General features: G+C 38.9%; 2 protein-coding genes across 5 annotated transcripts; both read right to left on the bottom strand.

Moving 5' to 3' along the window:
- Window positions 1-263: 263 nt before the first annotated feature.
- LOC114877385 (homeobox protein TGIF2LX-like) lies at window positions 264-16,947 on the bottom strand. Of its 4 annotated transcripts, XM_029189906.2 has the most exons (6): window positions 16,066-16,947; window positions 15,656-15,757; window positions 6,526-6,794; window positions 6,196-6,440; window positions 5,937-6,116; window positions 264-5,781 (listed from the first exon to the last, which is right to left on the bottom strand). In XM_029189906.2, the coding sequence occupies exons 2-6, from the start codon at window positions 15,672-15,674 to the stop codon at window positions 5,514-5,516; spliced, it is 981 nt and encodes a 326-aa protein (XP_029045739.1). In that variant the 5' UTR covers window positions 15,675-15,757; window positions 16,066-16,947; the 3' UTR covers window positions 264-5,513. The 4 variants fall into 4 exon arrangements, with proteins under 4 accessions (XP_029045739.1, XP_029045737.1, XP_029045736.2 ...); XM_029189904.2 differs by lacking the exons at window positions 15,656-15,757; window positions 16,066-16,947 and adding an exon at window positions 9,898-10,813; XM_029189903.2 differs by lacking the exons at window positions 15,656-15,757; window positions 16,066-16,947 and adding an exon at window positions 9,601-9,891.
- A 1,262-nt stretch (window positions 16,948-18,209) lies between these two features.
- LOC114877372 (cytoplasmic tRNA 2-thiolation protein 2-A) lies at window positions 18,210-20,292 on the bottom strand. The gene is made up of 4 exons (XM_029189880.2): window positions 20,080-20,292; window positions 19,885-20,002; window positions 19,457-19,767; window positions 18,210-19,366 (listed from the first exon to the last, which is right to left on the bottom strand). Exons 2-4 carry the CDS (start codon window positions 19,944-19,946, stop codon window positions 18,297-18,299), a joined length of 1,443 nt encoding a protein of 480 aa, XP_029045713.1. The 5' UTR covers window positions 19,947-20,002; window positions 20,080-20,292; the 3' UTR covers window positions 18,210-18,296.
- Between the last annotated feature and the right edge of the window lie 477 nt (window positions 20,293-20,769).

The raw sequence follows: 20,769 nt of genomic DNA, 5'->3' as shown, positions 1-20,769 counted from the left end.
CCCCTTATATCCTCCGTTACCTTACGTTACATTACATTACGTTACCTTACCTTTCCTACGTTACGTTATTTCCCACTCGTGCCTCTAACCGACTACTACTTGCACCTTACGTCGGTTCGGCTTTCGTTTCCAAAACTTTTCATACCGTTATACAGATATCCTTCGCCCTCCATTTTCCATTCAACCCCTTCGGACTGCATCCACCTTTCGTTTCTTCATGGGGGAAAAAAAGGGAACAAGGTACAATGAATTGTTACCAGTGATAATAATAAAATTCACAACATACTTTATTATAAATTTGCGAATCGAACAATACAATATTGTTAATTCTAAAGTATTTCGAGAATTCGCGTAGTCGAAGGGTGTGTGTGTGTGTGTGTATGAGGGAAAGGGACGCGTAATTCTGACTCTACAAACGTAAAAGCAGAATTCTATCCGGCGATTTAAACGGAATTCTTTTTCTAATCGTTAAATATCGCTGGATAATGTATCGCAATTAAGACGAGTCTTTACTTATAGTAAGGAGAACATTGTAACGTTTGTACGCACACCAGGCTATACACGGCAGATTGTGTATGGAAAAACGAAAGAAACAAAAACGGTACGCGCAATCGTTATCATCAAGAATAATAATAATAATCGTAATCATAATAATTAATAATAGTATAACTTTAAAATAAAATGATCGTTTAGCTAACTGTTAAGTTATGACCTGATTACATCGATGTAACATTTTTTTAGCGTCCTTCTATGGCACTCGAGATACACACGTGCGATTCAACTTAAAGGTACTTAAACTTTAACACTGTATCGCCTGTTTGAATATAAGGGGGAAAAAAAAATTATTAACAATTAAAATTTGTTGCGCTGGTTTGAGCTTTTTCTCTTCTACTTAAACGATAAAAAATAAACGAGAACCTCCATTCTGCTGTAACGTATAAATGACGAATCGTCTAAGATTAAAACTTAAAATGTTACTTCGGTTTTGTATTTTTTAATCGTGTATAAAATATTTGATAACGATACAACAACTTTTCTTTTACTCCTGGTAAGAATCTTTCAAAATTTCAACCTTGTTCGTGTCTCTTCGTTCAAATGAAATCTCTATCGTCTTCCGATGTAAATGGGAAAGGGAGCAAGATCAGTTTAATCGTACGATACATTTCACGATTTTATTGAAAAATTATTTCGTTTGATAGAAAAATGTATAAGGTATGGAAAAGGTATATGAGAGGATTGGTGAAATGTGTAAGCACGTGCCACTCTCAACCAGAGAAAAAGAGAGAGAATCGATTATTTACACATCATTTTTCAGATCTACAGGTGATCTAGTCTGAAATTTTTACTATTGTCGTTAAAATCTATGGTAAATTTTTCAATAAAATCGTAAAATATAGGCATGATTACACCAACTCGATTGCATTTATTTTCATTCCCATACGTATATATTCTACTTATAAAAATCTCAACTAACATTGGAAGCTTAAACATTTGTTATCCAATTACGTTACGTTCTCTCTCTCTCTCTTTCTCCAGATATGTTAATGCAACAGAAGTAATTTGGATCTTCCTAGATGCGAGTATGTACACACGTAGAACATTAGAAAAGAAGCGTTTAAGAGCTTCGAGAAAAAGAAATCGTTCGAACGAAACGTTATATTAATCTAAATAATGCTTAATCCTATTCTTTAATGTTCTTTGTGTTATACAGACACACACACATACACACACTCACGCCCATATATTTTTATCTTTCATTTTTTAAGTAACAATGCTTAAATTGAGTAAATATTTTGTTAAAATTTATAATTTTGTACGAGATACCTCTCCCTCTCCCACTCCCATCTTCTCCCTTTATAACAAGTGCTGATTTTAATGAAATTCAGGAGCGTTATTTCTTTTTTTTATTAATCTTGTTTTCCTTTCTTCTTAAATAAAAACATGATCCCAACTTGTAACGAATGTTCATCTTTTGATTAACTTTATCCACGATGCTAGGTATTTGCCATTTTTGTTCAGAGCATTATACGATATATGTATACCCTGCCCATTGTATCTTAAACAGTGATCATTTATCAAAACGAGGGGGCCAAAGCGTACGCTTGTATTAAAGTTATCGAAAAATTGTAAAAATATGTACGTTAGAAAGTGATTCGATGAATTCGGCGAACGACGTTAATTTTCGTTAAATATCATTATCATTATTATTATTACTATTATTATCGGTATGCATTAAGAACGTTCTTGAACAAGGCACACGTATTGCTTTTATTATACAATTAATGCGTCTCGATAAACGATTGACGCTAGTCGTACATGGACTCCCTCTCTCTTTCATCCGCTTTCATTTTTCATTTCAACGTGTCCCTCCCTGATGTATTATCGTTAAGCTTCGAAACAGTTAGGAACTATGAAGATTCGGTAGGTTTTGTTAACAATCATTTCGATTCGTATGCAGGATTTCGGCCTTTATCCTCTTTCCACGTTTATCGGAAGGCAAGCAGGACACGGTATAAAGGTGAATCTTAATGTCAAATCCCGTGGCATCCCTTTGTAAAATAGGCGAGACTTATCGTTAGACGTATCGGAAAGGGATGGAATCGTAAAACAACGACGACGACTCGATCGCGTAACTAGTTTCATTTTTCGTCTCCGTCGGTATCGTCGTCGTCGTTGTTATCGACAGTGTAGTCGTCGTTTTCGTTGTTACTTCAGGTCGTTGTTCACGCGATCGAAAAATATCACTTTCGTAGGTGCTCTTTTTTTTTTATCTTCTTTCTTTTTTATCGGAGAGAGATCCATTCTTAATCTAATGCAAATTACTTCCCTAACAGTTTTCAACGAGTAGGTCATCTCGACCGTAAAGATTATCGCGATTTAAAAATAAATTTCAATGATATTTTGTACATCGATGAACTTTGTTTCATTTGAACACGGTTTTGGATCTAGCTCGCGTATCGATGCTTACCACATGCACCAATTCCACGTTTTACGAACGTATTTAATAGTACACAGAACTGCATCGATCCACGCTCGCGTCTACATTCACACACTCTTACGGTATATAATATATACGGTATACGCAAAAACAGAGAACGCTGTAATACACCACGTTTGATTAGGCACAATTTTCTAACATCTCCCTTTTCTTTCATCATCCTCGTAATTATCATCGTTACACCGTTATCGTCTTCTTTACTCTTCTACTTTCTCCTTTAGTTAACTTCTTTTTCGTTTTTTCTTTTTCTCAAACGTCTCGGGCACACAACAAAACATATTTTTATTACTAACTACGTGTTCGGCAAAACGGGCTCGACTCGTCTATGTGAACTGTTTAAAGAGCTTAATTATCGATATAACTAACGGTTAAGTCTTTGGCGTTTGTACCAATGATTCTTCTGTACGCGATTCGTGACACGAATTTGCGACACGAATCTTCAATTAACGAATCTTTCACAATTCGAGGCTTTGCGTCACACATGCTCAACGAACGGATGTGGCTGTAACATAAATCTACGTGTGTGTATATATATAATATATATATATGTATACTTATCATCTATTAATTGTATATCTCTGTTAATAAGCACGCGAACTTATACTTTGTTCTCTATAATATTGTATATCGAATCCAACTACCAATAATATAAAATGAGCAGCGCTGCTTCGGCGAGTCTCGGCGTCTCGCACATCCTGAAAAATATTCCTTTTATGTATCCTTTAATGGGATAACACGATCGCTCGCAATTAACACAAACGATTGATTTAATCGGCGGTATTGATTACATATTATTGTTCAACCGCTTAACGGAGGAAAGGGAGATATACGTGTGTATCGGTCATCGGCAAACGCGTCGAAAGATCTGTAAATCTCTATTCGACCAGTCTTATTCGTCTAATGTATAAATGCGAATGTAAACGCAATCGTAATTGCTACAAATTAACGTGCGATGCTGTAACGTTAACGACCCTTTGAAAAAAGAAATAAAAAATGAACAATTAAAACAGCATTCTTCAACTGTACGCGTAAAGTAACGTACTAGTTAGTCTATAAGTACTGTTTTAAAATAACCAGTCGAAACATGAAAGGAAAAGATCGCATTCTGTCGATCGGTCGTTAATATCGGTGCTAAACCAACAAACGGACAAAATAAATGTAAAAGAGAACGCGCAACAAAAATGCTTTAGACGTTGTTCTTTGGTTAATTTTTATCTCGTCTTGGCAGAAGAAACATTATTGAGCTTGAATCTGCATGAAAATCGTTTCAAAGCACGTATTCCTAACAAACGTTTGCGAACAGTTTACGCTGTTGAAAACATCGCCGTTTTCAATACGTTTTCTTCTGATTTCCGAAGGAAGAGGGAAACGCGCGTATGATTTTTCAAAGAGTACAACGCTCAAATGCTTTGCACGTATCGGTATAAATAACAAGTAATATGTAATTTACTCAATTCTTTCCGTTAATTCTCCCTTTCCCCTCACGAGTGTTAGAACAGGAACATGTCCGTCGCGTCCTAACAATTACCAGAGAATATCGTTCGATATTTGATTCGTCAAATTTGTCAACTTTTCGCTCGTCGTAATTGTTAAATCGTTTCTTTTCAATATTATACGTGCAAGTATAATATGTATATACATATTTTGGCACTTATTTGGCCGATAATCTCACGTTAAAGTACGTATCGACGGAAACGTCCCTTGAAAAAAGAAAAAAAATAAAACAAAAGAAAACGCGTTTTCTTGATCGTAACAAATCCGTGATATGCAAACAATTTTCACGCGACACGACATACATGCAGGATTCGAGATCGATCGATATCTATTGGAAGCCTGTTCTCATTTACGAGGACGTTTCGTTATCTTTAGAAAATAATAGGGACATTATTTTTCAGCCCGTTAAATTCGTTCTTCGTTTATAAGTTTATCGATCGCTTCAGAGAACACACAACAAATACTGAGATTGCTGCATTCCAACACACTTTTGTACATGTACCTTTAAAAATGTTCGTTGTGCGATCTTAAAATGACGGCATTTCGCGTGAAAAATTACGTGTGTACGTCGAAGAAAAAGTCACACTATATCGAGAGCATCGCATTATATGTGGAAATATATTCAGCAATTTAATCGATGCATCGTCGGTTCTTCTTCTTCTTCTTTCTCCTTTTCTTTTTAGAGCATTGACAGCCTTTAAAATTCTCTTTCTTCTTCTTTTCTGTTTCTGTCTACTTTTTGTTCTTTTGTTCCCGTTGCAAGAAGAAATTAGGTAAAAGACTAAATGACTAAAGCAATGCAAAGAAAAACATTTCTCGAGAAGTATTTTCGCTCTTGTCTGTTGATCTATCGCGTATTTATAAACTGCGAAAAGAATATTATCGGGCGAGGCATGAAAAAAGGTCGTGTGTAGACCCAAGAACGGTAGCAAAGCGAAATAACTTTTTCGGTGTACACGAAGGAGAGTAACGAAACCGGAAGCTAAGAAAGATCGATGTAAGCTAGGTGAAACAGCACTCGTTAAACCGGTACAGCCCCCTCGCGCTCCTTTTCCTGTTGTCGCACGGCAACAGCTGCTTCGACCAGTAAGTAAAGACACTTGAATTTGTCTTTATCTTCTTCGGGTGGCGTTGGTGGTGGCGTTTCGTCCGTACGAGGGTTGTGACCATTACGCGTACCATACGTTTCTGTTTCGTGCTGTATGTTAGCAGTTTGAATTAGATGCTGTCTAGGTGCGCTCCAATAAGCAGCCTCGTTGTTTCCTACCGACGATTCGTCCTCGTCGTTGCTGGAAAATACGAATAGAAAACATGAAATTCCATTAAAATTCAATTCACTCCTTTATATCTAATAAACGCGTGTAGAACGCAATTACATAAAAGCAATGTTTGATTGCAGTGGAAAAGGAGAGAAGGTGAAAAAGAAAAGCGGAGATACGCGTACCCTCGTCGCGCAGGATGAGCTGCAATCGTTTCTTCGTAAACGCCAAGCTGTTGTCCAACGTTTTGCTCAATTTTTGTCTCCGAGTAAGGATAAACTATCACGCTCGGCCACTGAGTAGAAGGACGTTCTTCCTCGCTGTGAGAACTGCTCTCGTAATCGTTCGGACTGTCCTCTTCGCTTCTGTACAGGTAAAGAAAAATAGAATAAAGTTTTACACATGCGATTTCAAGGGTTTAACAAACAAATGCCTTTAACGTACCGATACATCAATCCTGCAGGATCTTCGTAATCGTGATCCCTGCTACGTTTAGGTGCACTCATACCAGCCAACGAATCCCAATTTTGATTGGACCTCGAACCAAGACCACCGGACGACTGTTGATGGCTTCCCGCAGGCATCTTCTTACCACGACGCGATATCGTGTACTGCAAAGGATCGTGACCCTCTCTTCGAATCATTTCAGGTAAAATTCGTCGTCTGGCGTTTATGAACCAATTGCAGACCTACGTGAAGAAAAGATATATGAATGAAATTATAGAAAGACAAGTACGATGAATGGAATTCGAGGTAAGAAAATTAAGCGCTAACCTGGAGTACCGTGAGATTCGCTTCTTGACTGAGCGTCAATTTTTCGCTGTCGCTCGGATACGCGTTGTATCTGTGCTCGTAAAGCCATCGCTTCAGAATTTTCACCGAGTGCTTTGGTAAGTTTCCTCGACGCTTTCGTACGGAGTGGGTACCAGAGTGATGAAGTATTCCAGAGTGAACTTTGCCGCGTAACGCGTTCGAGTCGTGTTCCGTGTCGGAACCGCTTTGGTCGTCGTCGGTGCTACTCGATGAAGGAAAACGTTCCCTTGCTGTAAACGATAGAAGGATCTTTCTTTAGTAAGTTTCTCTTAATCGTGACCGTGCTGGTATTCGTCAAGAGAGGATAGACGTAGAATTTTCATTGAAACAAGGAAAAGGTGGTCTCTTAATGTAACCCGGTTCCTCAAATTTCAAATACAATAAACGTCGAACGAAGTTAATAGGTAAATACATCAAATGAACGAATAAATAAATATACGTTCGTTTCATGATTTCCCCTGTAATCGCTTTTCTTTTTTTTCTTTTCTTTTTGCAAAACCGCTAACGTGCACGATGGCAAGTTGTGAGCGTTGACTCGTGAATATCTCTATGTATACATAGATATGGCCGGAAACTAAATCTGCGCTCCTGGTTAGTTTGCACCGTCGACTAATCTTAGCATTCGAATTGGTAGTTACGTAAGGTCCAGTAACCCGACGGCACAAAATTAGGATCCAAGCTCCTCTCTTACGACTAGACTTAGACGAAAAGTATGACGGCGTCGAGTGTCGCGATAACGATGGCAACCGAGGACGAGGGTGGAGTAGAAATAACCGTACGGCCGTGGGGTAAGAAAACTTATACCGCCGTCATTATCGGCTCCCGATGGAACGGTAGGACAACTTAGTTGGTCGAAAAGAAAACGACCACGCGACGACCTTAGTTTAGTCGGTACACGAAACGGCTTCTTCTTCTTCTTCTTCCTCCATCGAGCTAAATATACTACGAGTTGCCAGCGAGTTCACCGATGCACCGTGCGCACTAATAGAGTCAACGTGCATTATCCCCGACGCGACGCGACGCGATGCAACCAGACGAGACCAGACGAGACGAGACTTTTTCCGCTTCTCACCTTTCCGGGCGCGATTCGATCGTTAAACATTCTTACGATTTATCGAAGGAAATTTATTTTCGACTCGTCGATGGTAAATGGGAAATATGAAACGCGAAATTCATACAGGTGCGGGGAAAAATAGGAAGAGAATGCGTAACGCGTTGCGTAAAACCGGATCGATTTTTGAGATAAACTAAATTTCGGAAGGGTCGATTGTCTGTAGATAAATATATGTAATGTATAGCTAAAGAAGAGCAGGCTACGGTGGAACGCGATCTGTTCGCTTTTCAACGGCCCGATTTCGACACGTTGCGATCAACGATGCAACGGATGCGACTTTTACGAGCGACGATCGTCCCAGCACTTTTCAAACACCTAACCGGTACAATATCGAACGATCGCATTAACATCGGAATAATATTAAGAAAATATGGATAGAATAAGTGGCGATTATGCGTTGTCTGCATAGGTGCATTCATCGCAATAGCGACAGTCGGTGACCCGTAACGTGGTTGGATATTTTCCAAGAGATCGTCGCAACGAAACGTTAATTATTACTGCCCTCGTCGCTAACTTTGGAAATATACGACTGCTAGCGATACGACCTTTCACCTCCTGTTCCCCTACATTTTAATCTTTCACCTTTACGAATCGTTCTTTCATTTTTATTTTTCTTCGTCGAAATGAAATTTAAAAAAGAAAAAGAAAGAAAATCTCGTAACCTTCGTGACATGTACTCCTAAGTTTACGTACGCAATGTCCGGAATATATATATTTGCATTGAATGCAACGATTAATTAAACGCGTTCGACGCAAACACGTAAGCGATCGACATTCGTTTGGTCAACGAATATCGCGCCACGTTGTGTTTATATCGTGTTTCGACTTAGTTTCTCGACAGAATCGAGAAAAGGATTTATCGAACGCGGAATTTCTTTTTAAACGAACCCCATATTTTTCACCGCTTGTCAGATAATCGCGCGGTAAATTTGATTAAGAGGTCGCCCTTCCTACTGCCTTCTCGTTCATCGTCTACTCCGCTCCTTCTCTTCTCGCGTGATCGATAACTCATTAACGATCGATCGATGAGGAAGAATCGTGGTTGGATTTTTGAAAACACGTGGAACGTTTCGCGCTCGCAGTGCGTGCGTACGGGGTTTACAAAGAAGCTCGCAAGGAGTCTACGGAAATATCCTCGTATCGTGTACGATCACCCCCTTCGGTTCGATCTTTTACCGTATGGTAAAACGTATGGTCAGTAATAATTAGCGTATTAGGAAAAAGAAAAGCGAAGAGACACGAAAAAGAGGAACAAGTCGGGCGCGTGCAACACGTGGTAATTTTTAAAACAATCCATACCCACTGTTCGTTCTGTACTTGGCGCGGTTTCCTTTCATTTTCCAGACAAACTTGTTCTTCCGTTTCTTTTCCGCGTAACGTTTCCACGTAAGACACGTTCGAACGCGAACCGTTGCTCCCGGTATACGGCAATCGAGCGAATTAATATCAAAAGCATTCCCCGATGAGAAACGTCATGATTTAAAAAGCAATGAGAAGCAGCAAGCAAGTAATTGGAGATACGCGTTCGCGTTTGTCTCTATTACATTTCGCAGGCGCAGCGCAACGAGTGAAGAAAACACGCGCGTCTAGGAGCGGAGCAGGGCGAGCGGGCAAGAACGCGCGCGAAACTGTAACCACGGGGCGGGAGGGGGGGGAAGAGACGCCAGTTGCGCAACAGGCACCATTTTTCGTGCCAAACTTATACGGATGATGAACGATCGATCTCGAAATCGATTACTACTTTTTTTCCTCCTACCATCATCATTTTTCATCATTTTTACTATCTTCTTCGAATATACTGAAAAGTATCCTTCGTCTATTTTTACATTTTCTCGAGTGTCAATTAAAAAAAGGTCACCTTTGAAAGATTCTCTTTTTTTTCTTTAACAAGTTCGTTTCGAACCGATCATCGTCCTTCTTACCTGTCACGAACATACTTAAACGTTGAGACGAGGACGACGAATTGTCGTTACACGGTATCGTCGACGTCGTATTTTTACGTTGTTGCTCCTCCTGTTCGTTTTGATGATTATGTTGATGCTTGCGTCGATGATGATGATGATGGTGGTGACGATGGTGGTGGTGATGATCGTTGTTACGACGACGACGTCGACGTCGACGGTGACATTCTTGCTGCTTCTGTGAATGTCGATGACGTTGATGCGGATGATCGTGATAATAGTGGTTACGATACTGACGAAGATATTGCTGTTGTGTACCTGTTATTTTATCGGTACTGTCTTTTTGTTCCAAATTCAGGGCGGCCGGCGGTAACATAGCGTTCTTGTAGTAGCAAGAACCGAATAGGAAACTCGACGAAACTTTGCGATTGGCAATTTGAAGGATAATTTTATTAAAACGGCTCGGATCTCGTTCGATCGTTGCACGTGTCTTTTTCTCTCCTTCCTATCATCAGACGTCGGTACGTTATTCGTTACAATTCATTTACGTTTACTCTCCGTTCGTTAGGCATCTTCGTTTTTCCGCAAATACAAAAGATTTGGAAATCTCGGTTTACCTCGTTTTCCTCGTTTTATCAAGTGTCACGTTTAAGAATGAAATATCTCTCCGCCATTTCTCTCCGTTCGATTACCGAACGATACGATTTCTTAACGAAAACAACACTGGCAATAGTAGTATCGTCGCGTTGTACCAATCATTTTTCCAACGCAGCTGCACGCATTTCACGAGCTTGCAAAGAAACAGTTTCCCTCCGTTGATCTTCTTCCCCCCGCCCCTTTCCGACCATCGTCGATCATCGCCAACGAAATCGGCCGCGTCCGTGCTCGGTTAAATATTTCGTTGGAAATCGGTTAGATCAACGATACCGATCGGATCGATTTTACCACCGTTCCTCTTTAATCGTTTTATCGTACCGAGTTTCTGCTCGCTCATTCTTCTAACGATCGGCAAACGTTTAGCATCGTCGCGCCGATACGTTCTCTGGGCATGTAAAACCGTGCCCCGAAATCGAATCGGGCAACGAAAATGATCGTTCCGTTACTTTAGAATCGAATGCACACTTTCCGCTGTTAACGAGATTACGATCGATGGACGAAGTTGATTAATCGATTCGACAAACGTCTCGATATCGGCACTAAATTTCGAAAACCGTTGAAACCCGGCTGCGCGACATCCGAAACGCGACTGGGCCAATCGTGTTCGGAAGCCGGCTTGACAGAGAGGTCTGACAAGAGACAAGTCAAACGCGAGAATGCGAGAGCGATGGCATGTGCGCGCGTATGCAACATGAGAGAAAGAGACAGATTTGCGCGCGCGCGCGCCTGCGTGCGTGAATTGGCGTGAATACCCTATTCCGTATTTCGTACTTCGTACATCTCTCCACTTGCCGTAGGTAGCTATACTTCGTGTCACCAGAGTCCGTAACTGACGCGCAGCTTGGAAGATGGTGGGGGAACGCAGCGAGCTCTCCGCCAATCGCTTTCCACTTCCTCTGGAAGTACCGCCAATCAGGGCGAAGATGCGCACTGGAGATGCGCGAAGAACGAAAACTGGTCTTTTCGCAGTTACGGACTCTCGAGACGTCAAGTATACTTGGATCTCGACAGCCAGCCATTACGCTCTCTCGATCGTAGCTCCACCATTCAGCATACATACGCGCCACTTTCCCGCCATCTAGACGCTCGCGTCGCGTCGGGTCTTACAACCAGATCCGTTGGCCGGGTGTCCCACTAAAGCAAAGCGCACACGCGCACCATTCTCCCACCGTTCATTCCCTCTTACCCGTTGGCGGGAAACGCGTTCCCTCCGTCAATTCGACTATGTACTTTATTTAATCCAGTCTTTGACAAGCTTCGAGTGTACCATGTCGAATATTCCTTCGAATCTTCAATATAATTTTAGTGTCTTAACACGCTTTTCATTTTGTAAATAGGATCTACTTTCCGGCCGACGATCTTTCCCAAATTTCTCCTATTAGGTATTATACAATATCAATTATCTCGCAATTTTCTTCACGCGTTTCTTGTTTAGAAAGAGAACAGGTTATTTATAATACTCTTATGATATAAATCGGATCGATCGTTATCGCGTACATGCGAACCTGATAAAAAGAAACAGAAAGGAAATTTTACGAGTTTATCGTATCTTGAGTGTAGAAAAAATGACACTCGTTTCCCCACGCGACTAAGTAAAAACTAAGAGATACAAGATACGAGATAAAGTTACGAGGTGGAGGATAATCTGAAAACAGAAAATTCCTGTGTAATCGATTCAACTTCGAGCATCGTAAGATTGCTGGCATGTTTAATTAAACAATATTTCATTTTTCAATTTGAAAAATGAAAAGGAAAACGAAATAAGATGAAACGCGGAGGAAATTCATCTTGTCGGTTTTCAGTATTCGCTATCTTTTCCAGATCCAACGTCTTGTCTTAGATAAGGTATAACGGTGGTATTTTTATCTTATCGGTTCAACCCTCGTGTACCTTCGTTTCGATTGACGATACACTTCCAACACGATAACACGCTTATCGTCCTGTTCCTTGGCTTTTCCTACAATTTTATCCGATCAGTATTAAATTTACTCTCATTCAGTTCTAACGATTCGTCCTTTCCTTCGGTTCGTAACATTTCTTTTCCTTATCATCGTTCACTTTTACTATGTACATATCTATATTCTCTCTCTTTCTCTTTGGTATGCAAGGTAAGGTATCTATCGTAAAAAGACAAACAGCTTTTTCGAATATTTACATTCAGAAAGAGAAATCCGCCTAAATATCCGACAAATTTTCTCTTTATCGGTACGAAATTTTTCTTTGACCATAGCAATAACACATAGAAATCGTTTAGTATCTCGTTTCTAAATACTTTGCGAGCATTTGTTAGTTTCCTTAAACGGTTTAAGCGAATGCCAGATTGTGCGTGCAACTACGAAACGAATTTGTACCTCTCGTTAGCTATCCACTGCTAACCGAAACCACGTAGAAACCGACCGTCGATTCTTTTTGCTCGCTGTAAAAAATTCACTCGGGTACAAAGAGAACTCGCAAAAACCCGCGAAAACATTGAGGCAAAGTCGAGTACTTGCTTGTCGCTTCTACGATGGTGATCGAATTACGAATAATCGTACGGCAGATAAAATTTGTACATCGACGCGCGAAATTCGGAAGCTGATCGGAAGAAAAACTGGAAATCGATCGGCTATCCCCTCAGATCGACGATAACCGAACGGACGAGCGTTGACACCGGACTCGCATTTTCATCCATGGAACTTTATTCAACGATCTTTCGAACTTTCGAAGTTTCGATCAAGCTCCGAATCTCTGACACGCAATGAAACGTCGATTTAAGAGGAGAGGAACATTCCTCGTAGGTCAGTGTATAGAACGATTTTAGCCGCGGCCTTTGAGCCGCACGGTTCTCGCTTGACGGCTGTGACTTCGATTTTCACTGCTTTACTTCGGCTACTCAACGATCTTTGCATTTCATTTCCAGCTATCTAACCATTTCATACTTCAACACCTGTACATACTTCACCGTTCATTTTTAATCAACATTTTTTGGAGATAAAAAAATCTATCCTAGATAAAAGATAAGAGGTGAAAATAGCTTAGTTCAAACTGACGATCTTTACGATCGAACATCGACGAACCACACGGATTACAATTTATCTGAACTGTATCGATAATTACATCGCTACCGGTGTCGGTGAAACTTTACGATGCATTCCACCTACGATAGCCTCTGCGATAGCCTCTTACGACGTTTCGCACGATAACCTCAAACGTTAAATAAGTAACCCAAAGAAAGGGCTAAAGATTACGATAATGTACTCTACTCGTGTTATTAATGAACTACTCGCTACCGAAGCTACTGTGTACCGTGTGTGTGCGTAAAAAGTTGTACGTAACATCGTTGATTGTAAAATCATTCGATACAAAACTTATTAAGAGAGAGAAAGAGAGAAAGCAAGAAAGAAAAATCATAGTTCATTTGTTTACTCATTTTTTAATTGATCGATATATAACCTCAATTTCTAATAATTTTAGGCTCATTTTTAGAACGTTTATAAAATTTTGTTCGATTTTATTAATCTTTTGGGGGAAACGTTCTGTTTCGATAGATCGATCTCCGTCGATCGGTCGATAAAGAGGTATCCAAAAATTCTCGGAAATTATCGAGAGCAGCCGAGAGACGACGAGTGGCACCATCGACTATGACTACATACTATGTATATTGTATGTATTATCGGTTACGTAACAAGCCAAAGATACGACGATCGCACGAAACGATGTGACGCGACTCGACGCACGCTACGATCGTTTTACGGAATACGCGTTTCCTGTCGTCTTTTCCAGTCCTCCATATTCTTCTCTGCCGTTTATAGTTGCCCCCCACACCACCTCCCCCTCTTTCCGCCTTTTTACTGTTATCACTTTCCCTTGTACTTTCGCTAATCCCGATGCACCCGTGTTCTTGCGTTCATAGGTCGTATTCATCGGTAATATAACGTAACGTACGCGATACAAGCAGTAAAAGAAGTAACTTGTTCGGTGCACAATACCGATTACTATGTCGATCAAGGCCGGCACGTATCGATTTCGAAAACAACAAATTTAAGTGCAAGAATCGATTTAACGAAATAAATTTTGAAAAATGTTAAATCAATCATTAATTCTATTGTTATAATTCTTTCCGTGTGAAATGAAAAAAATTGAAAAATAAATTGATATTCTTTTTACTATTTGTACTGTTACTACCAGTACCATTATTACTATTATTAGGCGTGTTACAAAATACTCTCGGGTCTTCTTAAACGTGTTTCACTGGCCAATGACCAACGCTAGATAACGTTTAGTATCGCGACCCATTTACCGAGTTGCCAATCTCGAACTCTAATTCGTACTTGATTCTCTTCCCCTGTTTTTTTTTTTTCTATCGTTCAAATACTTTTTCTCCATTCATGCAACCTTCAATGGAATTACTTTTGACGCGTGCGTAAGTACACGTGTGGCTGTGCGCCTCCATAGTATCACATTTGACCAAATTTTCGGTTTGTTTTCAACGTAAAGGTTTTAACATCGATTCATCCTCGTTTCTCATTCAAAAAAAAAATATACAACTTCTCTGTCCATTTCATTGTACGAACATCTATATACCTTCCTCTTTAAGATGTGGAAATAAAGATATCAGTGAAGAAAGCACACAAAAATTTGTATGTTTCCATCAACTTTGTTCTATATCTTTATCTCAAACGTATGTTACGCAAGACTAACGTTATACGAGTGACATGATACGAAAATATTCAGCTTTTACTTGTACGTACTTGCGATCATTCTCTTTGCTCTGTATAAACTTAGGTATTCTTTGAAAAAATTCTAACCCATCTTTAAATTTTAATTCCAATTAAAGATTTTAATTCTTTTACCATCTGAGAGCTAATATTGTTTTACAGTGATATCGTTACTATGTATTATAAATTTCATTTTCCCGCGTAATATTGGGTAAATTAAAATGGTTTGTATTTTGAAAAATACAAAAATACAAAAGTGTGAAGAAATAGATACACGTAGCATTTGTTAACTAATCGAAAAGAGCAATACACGTACGACACGTGTCGTGTACGCTAACCGAACGAGTAGACAGGCAGGTAAGCAAGCAGGCAGGCAGGCAAGCATGGAAGGAACGACGGAAAAAGCAGAATGACAGTTGGTAATTATAACGAAGAGCGGATTCCGTGGGGCAAGACTGGTGAGCCCCGTGGAAGTAACGAAGTCCGCGCTGTAGCGCGCCACCACGTGCCCGACTAGCTAGCTGGTTCGCTGGCTGCATGCTAGCTCGGTAGCCACGCGCTGTAGCATCGTAGATGATGGCGTCTTGCGATACAATTTTCAATGTTTTACGAAAAGAAGATTTTATCCTATCTAAACTAATTCTTTCAATGAAAGGATGATTTTTTTGTCGGCTCACTGTCTCGCAACAATGACGATTAAATCAATTGATTTCTATACTTACTGATACGATGGTCCATCATGAAGAAAATGAGGTAGACGTTACGTACACGCGATCCAGTAATGTCCTCGTGGGCCAAAAAATCTTTATTCGTTAATCAATCGACTGTCAAACAGAAAGAGGTACTTGTAAGGAAAAATAAATATCATTGACCGATTCGATTATTCGATCAGAAGGAAAAGTCACGCTGCACGTGTGCATTGGCTACGAAAATTTAACAAACTATAGAGAAAAAAAAAATCCACGAAATCTGACCATCAATTTATGGAGAGGCATGCACTAACACGATTAAAAAGTTGCACGATCGCGCGAAATACATTGATAAACTCGATTATCTGTTAACTATCGGATTCGAATATACGGTTCGTCAATGACAGCCACACCACTAAAACATAGATACCCTGCATCCATACCGTGAAACAGCACGCGGCGTGTATCAGCGGCTTCTTTCCTCCTCGCGTTTTCTTCTCAGACTAACTGATTCGTTGTTCGACAATTCACCGGCGTATCTCTGCGTAGTTTCCCTACACTTTTTTCACTCGCACTCTCGTTTTCCGTCTGAATTACTTCCCGTTACGACTAATCTCTCGTTCTCTCTGACAGATAAACACTACGAATGCGGCGGGTTCTCGTACCGTGTGCGCCAGCGTCACTACGATTGACAGTCGGCGCTGATGACAGACAGGTGCGCCCGCCTTCCGGCCTAACAAGTCGGCAACCTACCGTCGTGCTTGCCTATCTTTTTCTGTTCGTTAGCGTATCCGCTTGCCCGCCTGCCCGCCAACTGCCTTTGCACGTTACACTATTCGTACTCTTTTTAACATTTTCCTGCCATCTAGTGACGTTGTAGGTGAAACATGTCTACCCCATCCACCAATAAATTTCTCTCTCCCCTTCTATATTTTTCTCTGTCAAATCTCTTTTCAAATTGCTGTCAGTTTTACGACTATTATGAATTTCTTTCAATCAATTATTAGAAATAAACAAAAAAATAACCGTATTTAGGCAACTATCCGATAATTTCATTTCATTAGTCTACTATATACGCCGTATGAATATTATAAGATCATTGTAATGAGTGGATAATATACGTTCTTTTTATTTATTTTCTCTACTACATATTACACACCTTTTCATAACATTTTTCATATTGATATTGATACGATTGCAACGTTAAATTTCTTTGATACAAACAACGTATTTAACCTGCTTTTGCATTTTTCTCACAGCATTAACCATGTACAATACTACACAGTGTACATCAAAAGATAAACTTACAATTTTCTAGCGCATATTTTAAACGTTAAAATAGGTGACAGGAGGAACTGGTATATATTCCTTTTGTCCTTTTTTTATCTGATGTAGATATTCTACATGCATTAGTTCCAACCTTTTATTTTGTTTCATGCTGTAAACACATTCATACAGATCACTTATTAACTCTTTACATTTTTCTTTCCCGCGAACAAATCCGTAAGCTTCGACACAATTAGCAGTCTCTAACTCGACATTGCTACATCTTGTAGTCCATTGAACAGGTTGGAAGTGACCTGATATTCTATTCAGCCAGGATACCAAAAAAGGGTCCGGACTAGGGTTCATGACACTTCTGAAAATTGTAAATATAAAATATAAATATAAACATTAATTGTGATACTATCATCATAACCTCCATACAGCTTTTGTTTTACAAATGTTTTATGATTTTTTACATTTTAATGCGAATATCTATTGTACAAATTAAATTTTAAATTAATATATTACATAACTCACTAAAAGAGTCCTTGATTAAAGGAAACGATTCAGTTTTAAGGAAGACGCAATCAAATTCTTCTCTCAAACGTTTATATAACCCAACACAATCTTATATATATAAAGCGGAGTCAAAACTTTCAGAGGTTTCAATTTCTCCATAGAAAGTCTATAGGTCGCACATTTTAGCGATGGGGTCCCTGACACCCCGATGCCATAATGTCGGTATGCAAAGAGCGTCACCGGTGCTTCGGGGTCCCTAACACCCCAGGATATCCTGTCGGTATGCAGAGTCACCTGTGCTTCGGGGTCCTTAACACCCCAAGCCATCGGCCTTGCGCCATCTATATAAAAGCGGCGCAAACTATTCGTTAACTTACCGACTGCCGAAGGGTCGATTACCGACTGTCGGACGTTCAGTCGATAAGTCGGTAATTTATTGAGTAGTTTCCGCCGCTTTTGTATAGATGGCGCAGCGGTCGAACTTTAAAAATAGGCGGTCTTCTCAAAATATAAGTTTGTCAAATAATCATTCTAATAATTTTTTGGTCTTGTATATACATAAGTACCTGATATGTATTTACTGTCAGTTCTTATTACTATCGTCATCTATATTAATCCACAATAATGCTTTTCTGTTATTGGTTGAGAGAAATAATTATGTGTAAGTACACATAAGTATTTATATACCTTTTTTGATAGAGGTATTGAGGATAGAGGTATTGATATATTCAAAATGCAATATTTCACCAATTAATTGTATTTTTATTTGTAACATAACTTGTTTTATTTGTTTACATAGAAACCTTATAACTTATACATTAAATATATGCTATACATATTTCTTACATACTATTATTTTATCATTAATAATAGTACACGTTAACTCAAACTATAATAAAAAGTCTGATATTTCGTCCCGCAAACGCATACTGTGTAATTTCTGTTGAATCGTGTTTAGCATAAAGTTGGGTAAAGTAATATGCGTTTGATTTGAATGTAAAAAAATTAAGCTGCAACTATAACAAAGATATTTTTTAATGATGTACGACTGTAAAGATTGTTTCTGAAGAGGATTACCAAGACAATAACATTTTTCTTGCTTCACGTTATATTTACTTTTAGTTTCTTCGTTGTCTGTAACACTTGACGAAGATTCTACGAAAGTTGTTGAAACTAATTTGGAAAATAATTTTGCTCGTACAACAGATAGCTGTCCATCTTGTGAACAACACGAGTTTAAAACTGTTTCACAGAGGATGCAAGTATTGTCATCAATATTGGACTCAATATCGATGTTAATCTTTGGATTATTAAGTTTACCTAATCTTGCGGTTAATTTTTCACTAGTACGATATATCGTAGGTACAGTACCATAAAATTCCGAATCTAATTGACAAACAAAACTTCTTGCAACAGTCCGAATGGAAGCGGAAAACGAATGATCATCTTTTTGAGAAGTAATAATAGGACAGAGTTTACAGCAATCTAAATATCCACTAACATCGTCCACTGTAAAATCTTTTAGCGGTCTAAGCAACGTCACGTCCGCGCATCTTGTATCAGAAAACGCAACATCAAAAGGTAACTGAGATCCTCTACCAGTCGATATGTTTCCAAGTACCTTTACTGCAAGATCAACAGATGTATCAGCGAGAAATACTTTGTTGCAATTTAAACTGCGAGCCGCTGACACAAGTAATCTGCGTCTTAATTGTCTTAATAATTCGTCTCTTGCGGTATCGCTTTCTAATCCATTAAAAATTTCTTGTATAGCTACATCATCTCGAGTTATATTTATTCCCGGTACATTTACCGGTTGTATTTCCTCAAAAATATTATCACTGGTATATTTTGACAGAGGTACAATATATGTCAGCAATTGTGTACTTTCCGCTTCTTTGACTAATGCGTTTCGAATAAACTGTCTTTCTTCGATCGTGCGTTTTTTCACCAAGCCATCTGAGTAGATATCATAAACAGGAATATAATCATTATTGTTATTATAAATTTTTAAAATGGAATTAAAAAACAAGAATTATATAAGCTTACCGTCTATGTAAAGAACTTTACATTGGAAAGGAATCTTTTTGCAAGATGTTTCATTGACATTAGCTTTGATAAGATGCACAAGTACAGTTGAATTTACTTTTCCTGAATGAGCAATAAGTACAGAATCGGTTGAACGCACCACCTTGGATTTACCCAGTGTTGCTTTAAATTTATGTGTTAATATTGGTAGAAAACATACTTTACAATATTCATTTTTGTTCCTCAATGAAACTTGAATTTCTTTTGATCCACATACTTTACAAACAGATTTAACATCAGCTGATTCAGCAACGTTATTAACAGAGGTAATTCTATAAAAAATCAATCAGTAAGGACACGAAATTATGATTCTATAAAAAATCATAAACATCATAAAATTAAGAGATCTTACAAAATGCAAAATATGATAATTAGTAGTGAACACTCACCTGTCTCTTGGCATTACATCTGTTTCAAAATCATCATGTTCGAATTCGTTTAATGAGCACATTTTATGTATCTTTCCTATTCCCGATCAGTAACCGATGCTGTAAATTTGTTTCCTTCCTATCAAAAAAAATAAATTTTTACTTGAAACAATATCGATATCGATTTTTATAGGTTATACTTTCTTTTCCATTTACCTAGATGGAAAAAATTGAAAAATTTATATTAAATATATAGCATTATATACTGCAGGAATCATCTATGTATATAAAATTTAATCTTTATTGCTATGAATTATATTTATACATAAACACATAATCCTGAATGGTCATGCAGTGACTATAGATGCCAAAAACTGAACATAATGGGTCGCACATTTTAGCTTGGGGTCTCGGGCACCCCGGATGCTGTAATGTCGGTATGTAAAGAGTGTCATCTGTGCTTGCGGTCCCTAACACCCCAAGATGATATGTCGGTATGTAGAATGAGTCAACCGCGCTTCGGGGTTCCTAACACCCCACGATGATATGAGATCGGTATCCAGAGGGCACCATTGGCACGGCAGGGTTCCTAACACCCCTGGAAGATTTCAGGTCCGTATGAAGAGGGCACAACTAGTATAATAATCCTCTAATTTCTTCCTGCAGTTTATTTAATTTACTTTATTTATCTTCTTAGCTTATGGAATAAACTCATTAGGAGGAAGAACGTGTTGATCTTATTACTCCTGTGTGCATCCTTTACATTCCTGATTCCTTTACATCTCTGCACCCCTTACATCCCAACATTATTTACATTCCAGCATTTCTTACAACACCGAATTCTTTACATCCCTGCTTTCTTTACATCTCAGCATCCATTACATACCTACTTTCTTCATATTCCTG

This window comes from Osmia bicornis, chromosome 15 (assembly GCF_907164935.1).
Source record: "Osmia bicornis bicornis chromosome 15, iOsmBic2.1, whole genome shotgun sequence".
NCBI lineage: Eukaryota > Metazoa > Arthropoda > Insecta > Hymenoptera > Megachilidae > Osmia > Osmia bicornis.
The sequence above is the reverse complement of the archived record's forward strand: the minus strand, read 5'-3'. Positions and strand labels throughout refer to the sequence as shown.

Coding starts and splice junctions, on each gene's coding strand:
- LOC114877372 (XM_029189880.2), bottom strand. CDS start 19,946: ATGTGCTCATTAAACGAATTCGAACATGATGATTTTGAAACAGATGTA. Junction 19,768..19,884: donor GATGTAATGCCAAGAGACAG/GTGAGTGTTCAC, acceptor GATTTTTTATAG/AATTACCTCTGTTAATAACG. Junction 19,367..19,456: donor TAAAGTTCTTTACATAGACG/GTAAGCTTATAT, acceptor ATATCTACTCAG/ATGGCTTGGTGAAAAAACGC.
- LOC114877385 (XM_029189904.2), bottom strand. CDS start 9,955: ATGTTACCGCCGGCCGCCCTGAATTTGGAACAAAAAGACAGTACCGAT. Junction 6,795..9,897: donor CAGTACCGATAAAATAACAG/GTACACAACAGC, acceptor TATCGTTTACAG/CAAGGGAACGTTTTCCTTCA. Junction 6,441..6,525: donor CGAATCTCACGGTACTCCAG/GTTAGCGCTTAA, acceptor TTCTTCACGTAG/GTCTGCAATTGGTTCATAAA.